The sequence below is a fragment of the Dendrobium catenatum genome, unplaced genomic scaffold (genome assembly GCF_001605985.2).
Source record: "Dendrobium catenatum unplaced genomic scaffold, ASM160598v2 fragScaff_scaffold_501, whole genome shotgun sequence".
Classification (NCBI taxonomy): Eukaryota; Viridiplantae; Streptophyta; class Magnoliopsida; order Asparagales; family Orchidaceae; genus Dendrobium; species Dendrobium catenatum.
The window spans coordinates 739,986-754,434 of NW_021318963.1; the positions used below are offsets into that span (position 1 = coordinate 739,986).

The 14,449-nt window shown below is 33.2% G+C and overlaps 1 protein-coding gene across 1 annotated transcript; it reads left to right on the forward strand.

Moving 5' to 3' along the window:
- Positions 1-353: 353 nt before the first annotated feature.
- On the forward strand, positions 354-12,426 carry LOC110094973 (ras-related protein Rab7-like). Its single transcript, XM_020820331.2, has 7 exons — positions 354-583; positions 708-734; positions 850-949; positions 10,641-10,787; positions 10,873-10,953; positions 11,037-11,182; positions 12,168-12,426. Exons 1-7 carry the CDS (start codon positions 531-533, stop codon positions 12,232-12,234), a joined length of 621 nt encoding a protein of 206 aa, XP_020675990.1. The 5' UTR covers positions 354-530; the 3' UTR covers positions 12,235-12,426.
- The last annotated feature ends 2,023 nt before the right edge of the window (positions 12,427-14,449 follow it).

Below are 14,449 nucleotides of genomic sequence, written 5' to 3' on the forward strand. Positions count from 1 at the left end.
TAATTGTTCCTTAATTGGGGCCCAAATAAATGCTGGTAAGGAGGTATTGGGGTGGGTGCCTCTTTCAAATCAGCCGAAAGATTGGTTACGCCATCAAACACCTCCTTAAATAGTGGCAACCGTTGCAAAAAAAAAAAATCATAAATTTTCATTACCTGTCAAAAATTATTAAAAAAAAATATACATTATGTATTAGATAAGGCACGCATAAATAATTTTATTACTATTTTTCCTTGAAAATAAACTAATTTACATTTTTTTATAAACGTTTCGTTACTTAACAGTCGTCCAGCTCTGGAATGACCATAGTTGTAGGTAGACCTGTCAACAATTGATCCGACCCGAAAATAGTTGTAGGCCCAGTCTAGCGCGATTCTCCCTTATTTCCTCTAAAATTAGAAATTTCTTCCCTCTAATTTTTGGACCTGTTCTTGGTGGCATTCAAACCCTAGATCGGTCGGAATACAAGGGCTCGATACGCCACTTGGATCTGAGATTCTCGACTGCTTGATCTTCTTGGATCGGAATCCATGGCATCGCGGAGGAGAATGCTTTTGAAAGTCATCATCCTTGGCGATAGCGGGTGAGCTTTAGGATCTTTTTATTTCTTTTACGTCTGTTATATATTTTGTTCTCTTTAATAACTTAGTTGACTACATCAGTTTTTTTATGTCTCTAATTTCCGATTTTGGTTTCGTTGTTGATAGGGTTGGCAAGACATCGCTCATGAATCAGTAATACTCGTTAATCAGTTTTTTAATGGAGATGTCAAGTTATTGTTTGGTTTTCGTTCAGAAATTAATTGTATGATGTTCTGATTGTCCTGCTGACTCCAAACCATGTAATCAGGTATGTAAGCCATAAATTCAGTAATCAGTACAAGGCGACCATAGGTGCTGATTTCCTAACGAAAGAAATCCAGTTTGAGGACAGGCTTTTCACGTTGCAGGTAAGTCTTCCGATTCTGAGATGGTGCGACTTTTTTTTTTTTTTAATTTGTACCATCGTCATTTTGGTCTGGCGTTGTATGAGAATGTGAAGTACTTGCCCGCAAATAATTTATTACAAAATGTTGAGCATGAAATCTTAGGAAGTTCATCTGTAGTTGTAGCCTTTGTAGCTGTTGTGTTTTCTTTACAATGGAATTTTTGGAATTCATGAAGCGGGGAGAGACCTAGCAATATAGTGGAGAAATGTGTAAAGAGACATTTGGGAAGCCGTAATTGACGAGGGGAATAATTATTCTTCGTGCAAATTTATGCTTTTTTTACAACTCTGGTTTCACGTTGGCTATTGAAATCCTCATGCTGAAGTTTCTAGCGCCTCCTTTGTATTGGCTTGGCTGTAGAAACTTGTATTATTTCTTCCATTGAGCTAGGACAAAGGTGTTCAATTAAGATGCGATGTCCTTTTCACAAAATTGAAGAAGTTGCATTCTATAGGATTATAGTTATTTATCTTTTCAGTTTGCTCTACTCTTGGAATTCAAAATCATGTCGAGATAGTTAGTGATCATGTAGCTCTTATTTAGCCAGTATGGCCAATTTTTTTCCTTAATGTCTCTATGGAATTCCTTCACTATCATTAGCAAACTCATTTTGATGATTTAGTTGAGTGGTTGTAATTTGTTTTTCTACTTCTTGTACTTTCTTTAATTGTTAGAAATTCACCATTTCCTTATTCTCTCTTATAATAAGTTTCTTGATTACGGGGAAGAAGTGTTTTATCTGGTTGCTATTTGCTATGGCCGACACTATTTATTGTTCTTTGTGATGTTCTCATAAAAAAATGTCATATCATTTTATAACATAAGAAGAATTTAATTCAAGAGTTATTTCATAAAGATAAACACATAACTTACCACATGGGAAGAAAATAGTGGGTTTGATATTTTGGGTTAAGGGTACCGATCTAGGTTAGATTCTTTGGGGCGTGTTGTATTATTTGAAATATACACACACCTACGCATGCATGCCTGCATGCATAGACCTCTTAGATTCTGTTTTCACTTTGTTCATATTTGGATTTATTTATCTTTTATGTTTTTGTTTTTTCCCCAATGCAATTACTTAAAAATTATAAAAGCATGTTTGACATTCATGCTTTTGTTGGGAAAATGGTCAAAATTGTCCCTTGATTTTTATGAAATACCAAAATAGTCCCCAATTATATATTTAAAGGATCATTTTGATCACTCAATTCCTGAGAATACTCATACTATGAGACTATTTTGGTTCTTATTTAATGATTTGAGGGATCAAAATGGTCATTTAATATGGCTCGAGATTATTTTGGTCTTTCATAAAGATTCATGGGACCATTTTGGTCCTCTCTATTTTTATTTTTCATTTTGAAATATAAGTGAAAGGTTGGAGTAGCTCCAGTCGAAGATAAGATTAGAGAGAGTCGCGTCAGATGGTTTGGTCTTATAAAATGGCGGCCTTCCAATTACCCGGTTAGGAAAGTAGATGTATTAGATTTGACTTATGTTAAGAATAGTAGAGGTAGACCTAAAAAGACTTGGTTTGACCTAAATTATTCAGACTGATATGTGATTAATAAGTTATTTAGGTTAATTAGGGATTAATTAGAGTTTTAATTGTGATGTTTAATATTTATTATTATTTAATTAGAACAAATCATGAAAGGAGTTATTAGTTTACCTAGATGGTATCGCCATTGAATGTTGACTAAGAAATTTAATGATGAGGCTTTTAATGATAATTAGTTTGTGTTTCTTGAGGATCTATTGTAGGGGATTTGGCTAAAGCTAGTGGTGCTTATGAAAATAGAGATGATATTTGAAATTCTTTCAATGGAAGGACAAAAGAAATTAAAGAAATGTGTACGAACTTTTCCTAAGCCCAATACATTATTTGATGAAGAAGATGAAGTTGATGAGGAAGATTATCTTGTAGATGAAGATGGTGATGATGATGTTCATTTTGCTTGTGATGATGATAACGATGAAGATGATGATGAGGATTGAGGAGAACATCTCTAGTTTAGCCTACATCTTTGTAAAATTGTGATTTTGTATTTCTCTATTTTGGATGAAGCACACATCATTTATTATTTTTAGAACTTATTCGTTGATTACTTATGAGTACCATTTACTCTAATTGTGTTGGATGAAGTGCATCTTATTCTTATGTCTTACTTACTTAGCTCTTAATTATTATTATTATGTTCATTATTATGTGTTTTTGACATCATTTTTTAAAAAGAAGTGCACTGTGCCATGTGTTCTGCAGTATGCATCCAACAAGCCCTTGTACCATGATACATCATTCATTGTTGACATTGTGATCTCTATTTAGGTCTTAGGGTTTTTGATTTTCTTGAAAATAAGTTTGGAAATTTCTTTATATATTTTAATATGAAGTTTTTGTATCAAACTTGAACCTTTTTCACTTTAGGATCTCTTATTTGCCTTGCAAGCTTAATCCAAATTTTATTTAGATTGACATCAAATTGATATTTTCATGTCCTACTTGAATCTTGAATTATGGTGCCTTATCTTAGTGCAATAATTTGTTAAATGTATTAACAAACAAGCTGGTTCTTGCATGTGAAATGTTTATGCTTAATTGAAGCCATGTTTGTGTGCATTGATGCATATCTGTAAGCTTGCATTGTTTTTGCAGGTGTACGCATCTACTATGTGCTATACCAATGACTTTAATGTATACTAGTCAAAGAATGCATTTGAAAAGTGAATATGAGAAAAACTATAAATCTCAACTAACAGTTCACCTCTTGGTGATTTTTCTAAAACCTATGATGCACAGAAACGAACACGGTGACACGGATACGACACGGACACGGGACACATTATTTATTAAAAATATAGGACACGGACACGGGTTAGACACAATATCATAGTTTTTATATTTTATAAATAGTGCATAAAAATTAAATAAGTATAATTTTAAAAATATTTTAGAAATAAAAAATCATTTAACTAGAATTTGTGCTTAAAATGATTAGTATTAGGATGTCGAGAGTCGGGCGTCGATACCGTTTATCAGTCATCGAGAGAGGAGATAAAAATATCCTCACTGCCAAAGAGAAGTGAAAATGAGAATATTTGATGAATGAGTAATAAGTGCGGGTATTGAATTGGTGTTGTGGATAGGAAATAAGAAATTTAATTTTTATATTTTAAAAAAGTAAAAATTTTAAATACAAGAAATCATATTTTAAAAAAATTCTCGGACAAGCGTGTTCAATTTATATTTAATATTTTTTTAATCAGACATGTTTTCGGCGTGTTCGAAATGTGTTAGAGGAGTGACTAACGCGTGTCGTGTCGGACGCTTGTCAGACACTGCATGCCTCTTTGAGGAGAAGTGTCGGTGCATCATAGTCTAAAACTATGGCTTTGGCTCTACTTTTATTGCTAGGGTCTGTATGGTTATGGCTAAAGTTAAGCTAATCAAGGTAATAATGTGCTTTAACTTTAAGCGTGATTAAGACATTTGACTGTAGAAAAAGGCAAGCCGCTGATCTGCTGTAATGGCATATGTTGAGAAAATTTTATAGTTGTATTTGAGCCTAAACTCATTTTCTTAATTCATTGTCGTGTTCAAATATGGCATAAATATGAGTTTATTTACTATTAGGTGAGCTTAATTATTATAATAAACCTAATGATGATACAATTTTACTTAAATGAAATAAAAAAAAAACTCAGCACATCTCCCCATGAAATATAAAATTTTCACAATAGACAGTTCAATAACATGCCAAAGATAAATCATTTTATGAAATAACATCATAAATGCTCAACAAGTATTACATAAATGCGTGTTCATATTCCAACATTAATTACATCACTAATTCAATTACATCAACTTGCATAAACATAATTTTGTTATAAGCAGACAAAACACGTAAGAAGCACAAAACTTAAGAAGCCTACAACATGTTGAGTTTGATATGCCAAGAGGATCAAGTCAATGAACTTGTTCACATGGTGTGCTTATAGGACAAAAATAGCCAGAGAACTCACATGCACAACATGCCAAAGAAGCAAACACATCTCTAAAGGTTACAAATGAAGAACAACTATATTGAATGCAATTAAGTTCTTCAACATCAATCTTTAATGCAAGCTTCTACAACCAAATTGATTTATAATCACCCATCATTATAGGCTGTCATTGATTTTTTTTTGTTTTGTTTTCCAATTGACTTCTTTTTGTTGGATTCAAAATCATTAACATGGTTCAAAGTTAATTGCTCATCAAAATGCTTTTTATTTTCCACAGAAAACATTTTTCTAGTCTTGTCAACAAATGGAACTAAACTGAAGCAATCACAGAACAAAAACAATAATCATCGGTTTATGACAACCTTCCTAGAGCAGATAATGAAGGGTAGATAATGAATATAACTAAAAAACACTCAAGTAAATATAATTCTTATTACTTTGGTATGGGCATCATTCGTAGTGTAGAAGAACCGTGATACTAGGAATCTGAAAGAGATTGTAAAATGGGATAAAGTAGAGTGGAACCAAACTACAACACCTCCATTAGTGTATGCAACCTTGGAGTGGACCATGATGATCGTAAGGCAAAGTATCATGCACAATTAAGGGAAAAAGGAATCAGAGCTGCTCTAAGGGAGAATATCACCATCACCGAAACGATAAGCGATGACAATGTAAAGTGGGCAAGAGTTAACGATTGACACAAAGAGTAAGAAGATGACTTCCTTTAGGGAGAAGTAGTCTAATGATGAAAGTTGTGACACAAAGAGTAAGAAGATGACGTCCTTTACTGGTGAAGTAGTCCAACGATGAAAGTTGTGGACAAAGGAGAGGATAGATGCTGGATAGGGGAGGCATGCTTTAATCAAGGGAGAAATAAATGGAATAGTGTTGCATGACATATGCTGGTTGAGAACATCACTTGACTTTACAAGCACTTAAGTCATTAGCTTCTATAATGAGGCTTAATTTGAAGAAGGTTTAGATGGCATGCTTGGCTGTTTGGCTGACTTAAGGATTTAAGCTTGCTTGAATCTACCATTCTAAACTGATAAACATATAGAGATGAATGGTTAAAATGAGATATTTTAGGAGTACCATGTGATAAGAAAGTATCATGGAGATTAATTTTTTAGAGGTTTAATTAGACCTATTTTATGTTGAAGGGAGTGCTGGGCATTAAAAAATAGTTGATAGCTAAGTTAAATATATTAATAACGAGAATTTTAAGATGGTGCGGTAAAATTATTAGGATTGATAAAGAGAAGAATTATATTGGAGAGGCATTAAGAGTAGCATTTATTTAAGAGAACATAATAAAAAGAAAGTTAAAAGTAATTTGAACAAAAGATCTAAAAATTACGAAGAGAAATATGAAGGCCAAAAGCAAGGCTATGAACATTGAAAAAAAAAAAAAGGTTTAACATCTCATATGGGACTCAACATGATTGAATGGAGGAAGATTGATAAAGCTGACCACCCCAAATTGTTGGGACAAGGCTAGTTGATATGATGAGGGTGGTCTGAGACTTTGAGTAGATATGAATTATAGTTTCTTTTCTGGTTCAGCAGTAGCGGAACCAGCCAGTCCCATGATTTATGCTTTTTAGCTCATATAATTGACATGGTGATGGATCAAGCATTTGATATAAAGTATTTATGAATTTGTATTTGCGGGATAATTGAAAGTATTGTGGCTATATAGCAGAAAATAACAGTGTTAGTATAGAAACCTGATGTGATACCACATGCGAAGGAGCTTCTCAAGAAAATTAAAAGTGATTGACAATGGAATTACAATTAAGAGCTTAGTGAGATAACAAGTAAAATCATTAAAGGTTCTTAGTTATTAACTTGCTTAGGCGAAGGAGTACAAGTAGATTAACCAAAAACTCATGGATAACCAAGGATAGTAGCAATACCAAAAGCTATTAATCAACAATCCGTAATTTAATAACGAGAGTTTCACCTTGGGGATTGATCACTCAACTACACTAGGCTTAGCGGGAGAAGATCTTCAGCACACCAAACGATGCCACGAGGAAGGTTGCAACGCCGATGGTCTTGAGTCACGGAAAGGTCGACGGTGGTGGAGGAGACACGGACGAATAGCCGTTGACGGTCCACGTCGAATTGCTCGTCTATGACGTCTACGAGCGTGGGGAGGATGCGATTCAAGTAGTCTTCAACGGTGTCGTCGAAATCAAAGCCCACATCAAAGAACGGCGATTGGTGGATGTCGACTTGACCTCGATCGTCATGCACAAATCCAAAGTTCCATTCGGATTCCGCCATGCATGCTTGGCGTCGGAGAATCTTCCACACGAAGAGAGGAAAAACGTGGTGTTGAAAGAGAGTACTTGTCATTTGATACGATGGGAAAGGAGGGGAGAGGGCCGGCGGGAATCTCAAGGAGAGAGGGTTTTTGATTTTCTTGAAAATAAGTTTGGAAATTTCTTTATATATTTTAATATGAAGTTTTTGTATCAAGCTTGAACCTTTTTCTATTTAGGATCTCTTATTTGCCTTGCAAGCTCAATCCAAATTATATTTAGATTGACATCAAATTGATATTTTCATGTCCTACTTGAATCTTGAATTATGGCGCCTTATCTTAGTGCAATAATTTGTTAAATGTATTTACAAACAAGCTGGTTCTTGCATGTGAAATGTTTATGCTTAATTGAAGCCATGTTTGTGTGCGTTGATGCATATCGATAAGCTTGCATTGTTTTTGCAAGTGTACGCATCGAAGATGTGCTTATACAAATGTGCTTTAATGTATACTACACATCATTTATAATTTTTGGAACTTATTCGTTGATTACTTATGAGTATCATTTACTCTAATTGTGTTGGAGTGCATCTTATTCTTATGTCTTACTTGCTTAGCTCTTAATTATTATTATTATTATGTTCATTATTATGTGTTTTTGACATCATTTTTTAAAAAGAAGTGCACTGTGCCATGTGTTCTGCAGTATGCATCCAACAAGCCCTTGTGCCATGATACATCATTCATTGTTGGCATTGTGAATTTGTGATCTCTATTTAGGTCTTAGGTTTTTTTATTTTCTTGAAAATAAGTTTGGAAATTTCTTTATATATTTTAATATGAAGTTTTTGTATCAAACTTGAACGTTTTTCACTTAAGGATCTCTTATTTGCCTCGCAAGCTCAATCCAAATTTTATTTAGATTGACATCAAATTGATATTTTCATGTCCTACTTGAATCTTGAATTATGGCGCCTTATCTTAGTGCAATAATTTGTTAAATGTATTTACAAACAAGCTGGTTCTTGCATGTGAAATGTTTATGCTTAATTGAAGCCATGTTTGTGTGCATTGATGCATATCTATAAGCTTGCATTGTTTTTGCAGGTGTAAGCATCTACTATGTGCTATACAAATGTGCTTTAATTTATACTAGTCAAAGAATGTATTTGAAAAGTGAATATGAGAAAAACTATAAATCTCAACTAACAGTTCACCTCTTGGTGATTTTTCTAAAACTATGGCTTTGGCTCTACTTTTATTGCTAGGGTCTGTATGATTATGGCTAAAGTTAAGCTAATCAAGGTAATAATGTGCTTAAACTTTAAGCTTGATTAAGATATTTGACTGTAGAAAAAGTTAAGCTGCTGATCTGCTGTAATGGCGTATGTTGAGAAAATTATATAGTTGTATTTGTGCCTTAACTCATTTTCTTAATTCATTGTGGTGTTCAAATATTGCATAAATATGAGTTTATTTACTATTAGGTGAGCTTAATTCTTATAATAAACCTAATGATGATAAAATTTTACTTAAATGAAATAAAAAACATTTCAGCACATCCCCATGAAGTATAAAATTTTCACGATAGACAGTTCAATAAAAATGCCAAAGATATACCATTTTATAAAATAACATCATAAATGCTCAGCAAGTATTACATAGATGTGTGTTCATATTCCAACATTAATTACATCACTAATTCAATTACATCAACTTGCATAAACATAATTTTGTTATAAGCAGATAAAACACGTAAGAAGCACAAAACTTAAGAAGCCTACAACATGTTGAGTTTGATATGCCAAGAGGCTCAAGTCAATGAACTTGTTCATATGGCGTGCTTATAGGTCAAAAATAGCCATAGAACTCACAACATGCTAAAGAAGCAAACACATCTCTAAAGGTTCCAAATGAAGAATAACTATATTGAATGCAATTAAGTTCTTTAACATCAATCTTTAATGCAAGCTTCTACAACCAAATTGATTTATAATCACCCATCATTATAAGCTGTCATTGATTTTTTTTGTTGTTTTGTTTTTCAACTGACTTCCTTTTGTTGGATTCAAAATCATTAACACGGATCAAAGTTAATTGCTCATCAAAATGCTTTTTATGTTCCACAAAAAACATTTTTCTAGCCATGACAACAAATGGAACTAAATTTAAGCAACCACATAATAAAAACAATAATCATCAGTTTATGACAACCTTCCTAGAGCAGATAATGAAGTGTAGATAATGAACATAACTAAAAAGCACTAAAGTAAATATAATTCTTATTACTATGGTATGGGCATCATTCGTAGTGTAGAAGAACCGTGATACTAGGAACCTGAAAGAGATTGTAAGACGGGATAAAGTAGAGCGGAACCAAATTACAAGACCTCCATTAGTGCATGCAACCTTGGAGTGGACCATGATGATCGTTAAGCAAAGTATCATGCACAATTAAGGGAAAATGGGATCAGAGCTGCTCTAAGGGAGAATATCACCATCACCGAAACTATAAGCGATGACAATGTAAAGAGGGCAAGAGTTAATGTTGAGTGTTGACATAGAGTAAGAAGATGACGTCCTTTACGGGAGTAGTCCAACGATGAAAGTTGTGACACAAAGAGTAAGAAGATGACGTCCTTTACTGGAAACCCCCGTGGGACACAACCCTTGAGAAAAATGAGAAAAATAATTGTTCAGTCTGTCTTGCAGCACTACGACGGTAGTTTGGGGCGTTGCAACGCCCAGTCTCTATTTGACAATGCTGCAGCGCTCAAACACTTAGCGTTGCAGTGCTTAGTCTCTGTCTTGACCCACTGCGGTGCCATATCTTGACCGCTGTAGTGCTCTGCTCTCTGTCGTTCAGCGCTGGGTTGCTTTGGTAAGCAGCGCCAGGGTGCTGTACAAAAAAATATTTTATGGTGCAAAGCACCACCTGAACCCAAGCAGGGGGTAAACCCCCCCCGCACCCTCCAGGTACACAAATTTTGAGGTCCGAAAACAACATAATCACCAGATTGATCAACACAATCATATTCCACACATAACAACTGATAGGTGTATCCTTGATCTATATGTAATCTCAAGTCATTGCATTGCTAAATACCGTAATTAGCTGGTGCATCCTGAAAAGATTCTCATGGTATTGAAATATTTTTTCCTATAGCATGGCACACCTCTTGAATAATGTGTGGATCTTTGTACTAATAATCGATTTACCCATAGGAATGTCACTCTCTAGGGCATTAAAATTTTTAAATTTTTCTTAATTTTTGAATTTTGAAAATTATTGTCAATTTTATTTTTCAGTTATCATACGTTTTTACTCTTCAGTCTATATATATTTTTTACGTATATTTCATTTGTCAGATATGGGATACAGCGGGGCAGGAGAGGTTTCAGAGCCTGGGCGTGGCTTTCTACCGTGGTGCAGATTGCTGTGTTCTTGTTTATGATGTTAATGTCATGAAGTCATTTGACAACCTGAACAATTGGAGGGAAGAGTTTTTAATTCAGGTAAAATCTGTTCTTCACATTTTTCCCTTAGAAAATTTCAAGGTACAATATCTTTGCATGAAAAATTGTAGAACTCTCACTTCAGGCTAGCCCATCTGATCCGGATAACTTCCCATTTGTGGTTATTGGAAACAAGATAGATATTGATGGTGGCAACAGCCGAGTGGTATGACGATTCACTTTCTATTCTATTTGAGCTTTCCAGGAGTCCCAATTCTTTGAACTTAACTCATACTTAGGGATTTACAGGTTTCTGAGAAGAAGGCAAGGGCATGGTGTGCCTCAAAGGGTAATATTCCCTATTTTGAAACATCAGCTAAGGAGGGAATAAATGTGGAAGCTGCTTTCCAGTGTATCGCTAAAAATGCTCTAAAAAATGAACCTGAGGATGAAATGTGAGTAATTTTGAGCCCTCTCACCTTTTCTTGCCTTCTTCATTTTAACACTTGTATAAGATTCTTTTTGAAGATGAACAAACATTATGTAAGGGACATGTGTGAAATATCCTCATTTGGATGTTGGAAATTAAGGTTTTGTTTGGGACAACTTTTTTGCTATTTTATAAAACTATTTTTTAGTACAAAAATTTCTAATTCAAGAAATTATTGTACTAGAAAATAATTTTAAAAAACAGCAAAAAAGCTGTCGCAAACGAAGCCTAAGAGTTCAATGCCCAAATTCATGCTAAAAATGAAATAAAATTATGTGAAGTCATTATATGGCTTGCTTAGTATTTGTAGAAACTCCACTAAACTATGAAAGTAAAGAAAGTCTCTCTTGAACATTAGAAAATCTACGGTTCTAAATAAAAGATTAAGAATGATCATCCCTGGGATCAATATACAAAATTATGATCGAAAATCCCTTTTAACATCATTAAGGCCTAGTTTGATTGGGCGTTTTTTGTGCGTATTCCTTTTTAAAACGGTAAAGTTATTTCTTTTTTACTATTTATTTCCTCAAACTATGTTCTCAATAACACCATTTTTTTATTTTTCTACTGTTTTGAGAAAGCTTTTTATATGTACTTTCTCCGTTAGAAAACTCTTTTTTTTGAACCATTGTTTATTAAAACTGTCTTTTACAAAAGTACCTAATAACCAAACGAAGCCTAAAGCTCCTCAAATGAAGAATGGTTATATTTTGTTCTTATTTAATTCATAATTTTCTGTTAACACGGCTAGAAATGTGCTTGAGCATGTTGTATATCTAAAAGCCAGCTTGTCTTCATGTGGCTATGCTATGTTTTATGGAGTTATACATCGATAAAGAAGCAGCTTCTTATACAAATTTTCTTTATCATTCTTGATACGAAATGCTTATATGGGTTTCCTAATAAAATTAGTATTATTGACATTGCATCCCTCGTGTTTGATGAAGGTATCTCCCGGACACCATTGATGTTTCCGGCGGACAACAGCAGAGATCATCAGGCTGTGAATGCTAGATGGATTGTTAGAATCTGACCTTCTGTCCTCCCTGATCTTTTATTGTGAAAAATTATGGTGGGATATACTGATACAAAATGTATTCGAAAAAGCTTAATTTTTTTTTTCAATAAATTTGTGTTGATATTAATACTGCGTATGATATATTGAATTGTATTAATCTCATTTAAATTCGAAAATTTTGAAGTTAATTCTAATGCATTTTTGGATATCTTGATAAAATTTTCTCTTTTATTGCAGGCTAAGGCTTCGTTTGTGATGGATTTCTTACTGTTTTCTAAAGTAATTTTTTAATTTTTTATCTAAAAAGCTGCTTTAAGAAGCAGTAAGATAACCGTCCCAAATGAAGCCTAAATTGTTTAGAAAATTTTTGCAAGCCTAAATTTGCTCTTTTTGAGATTTGTTTAAGTTTTAGTTTATGCAATTTTCAGTGATTATTGTTTGTTTACATTGCCGCTCCTTTTTAGAATTTAGCATGGATTTGAACTGAATGTTTAGTAAATTAGCCCTATTCAAACTCAAGCGAAGATTACTAGAATGAACTCAACTAGGTTTCTTTAGAATCGCTATTCAATCACATCAAATCTGACTATGAACTTATATCCGAATCATCGACTTCGCTGGCATGTGGATTTATGATAGTCTCTATGGGTACTTAAAGAAAATTTTATCAAAAAATTGCTAGGGTTTGTTGGGATCTCCGATGAACTTCAAGCTCTAGGAGGATATTATGAATCTATCATGAGCGTCAGATATGTTTGGGAGCCATTTTGTAACCCTTTTGAGCTCAAATGTTAGATACCTGAGGGGAAGCTTTGCATTTAACTCCATGAAAGTAGAACTCATATGCACTGATAATAAAAAACAACATAGAAATGACCTCCTAATGCCCAAGAGCTTTTGATTAGTACTTCTCTCCTTTCATTCTTCCTATGGTTGAGCAGTTTTTTTTTTTTTTTGCTTCTCACTTCTAGAAGATGCAACTAGTTTCATTTTGATGAGAGTGATTTCTTTTTCTGACTGCTCTCTCTCTCTCTCTCATTTCTGGCAAAAGTTATCTTGAATTCTCTAAGAATCTCTCAGATTGCAAACAAAATTGCTCTTATATATCTTTGAAAATCTATTTAGTGATTCTCTTAAATTTCATTTAAAAATATACAGATTTCTTTCAAATGTCTCTTCTTTCTAACTTTATATTGATAAAAAGTTTGGCTAATGACTATGAAATTTAGTTTTATAATCGATAGAAGGAAGGGGAGTCTCTATGCGTTTACCACCACCATTTAAATAAGGGTATACCTATGAGAACATGAACATGACTAGAGCTACATTCACCATGTGTTTGCATCTGAGTACCTTTAAATTTCTTTTTGCTAAGAATACTTAAAAGAATATGGAGGACTTGTGACAGAAAAATGCAAAAAATATCAAATTTAAGGAGTATATGACTTAGGCTGAGTGAAAAGAAGAAGAAAAGGATGAAGATAAATGTTCAATTATAAAAGTCTAGACAAAAGCCCAAGAGCATACTAAAGTAAAAGCCCAACCAAAGCCCATTATAAGAGTTCATTCATGAAGAGAGAATTATTTTAGTGTTTTAATCTTTAAATTTCAAATTTAGTATATAGAATGTTTGGCTTTTCTTAAGGAATATGTATGCGTTAATTAGTAATTTAATATGTAACAACCCAATTTTTAAAAATAAATTTAAAATGAACATTTGAATTTATGTTTGAACTAGAGCGTCGCGGCGCTAGAAATCGTCACCGCCGCATTGAAGCCTTTGTTCTATAGTAAATCTGGATTCAGCATGCAGTGCTGCAACACTGGGTGATAGTGTTACGGTGCTTACTCATATAAAAAGATTGAGGTCAAGATTCTAATCATATCTCTATTTTCAAATATTTTGATTTTGACTATTTGATTTCTTTTAAATTAAATTTATTATATTTTTTTTAGATTTAGTGAATTTCTACTACACAATTTTTTATATGTTATAGTACTGATTATTTTAAATATTTGATTGGACAATTTTATAATTTCATTGGGTAAAATGGAAAGTTATTGTGTTTTGAACGATTTGCTCATTAATTTTTTTTTGATATTTTAATATAGACATATAGTTAATATAAACGTTGTAAATGAATATGAACATGTGATTGAGTAATATCTAGTTGATATTATTGTATTAATAATGTGATTGTAGCATGTGTG

Coding starts and splice junctions, on each gene's coding strand:
- LOC110094973 (XM_020820331.2), top strand. CDS start 531: ATGGCATCGCGGAGGAGAATGCTTTTGAAAGTCATCATCCTTGGCGAT. Junction 950..10,640: donor ACAGGCTTTTCACGTTGCAG/GTAAGTCTTCCG, acceptor TTCATTTGTCAG/ATATGGGATACAGCGGGGCA. Junction 11,183..12,167: donor AATGAACCTGAGGATGAAAT/GTGAGTAATTTT, acceptor TGTTTGATGAAG/GTATCTCCCGGACACCATTG.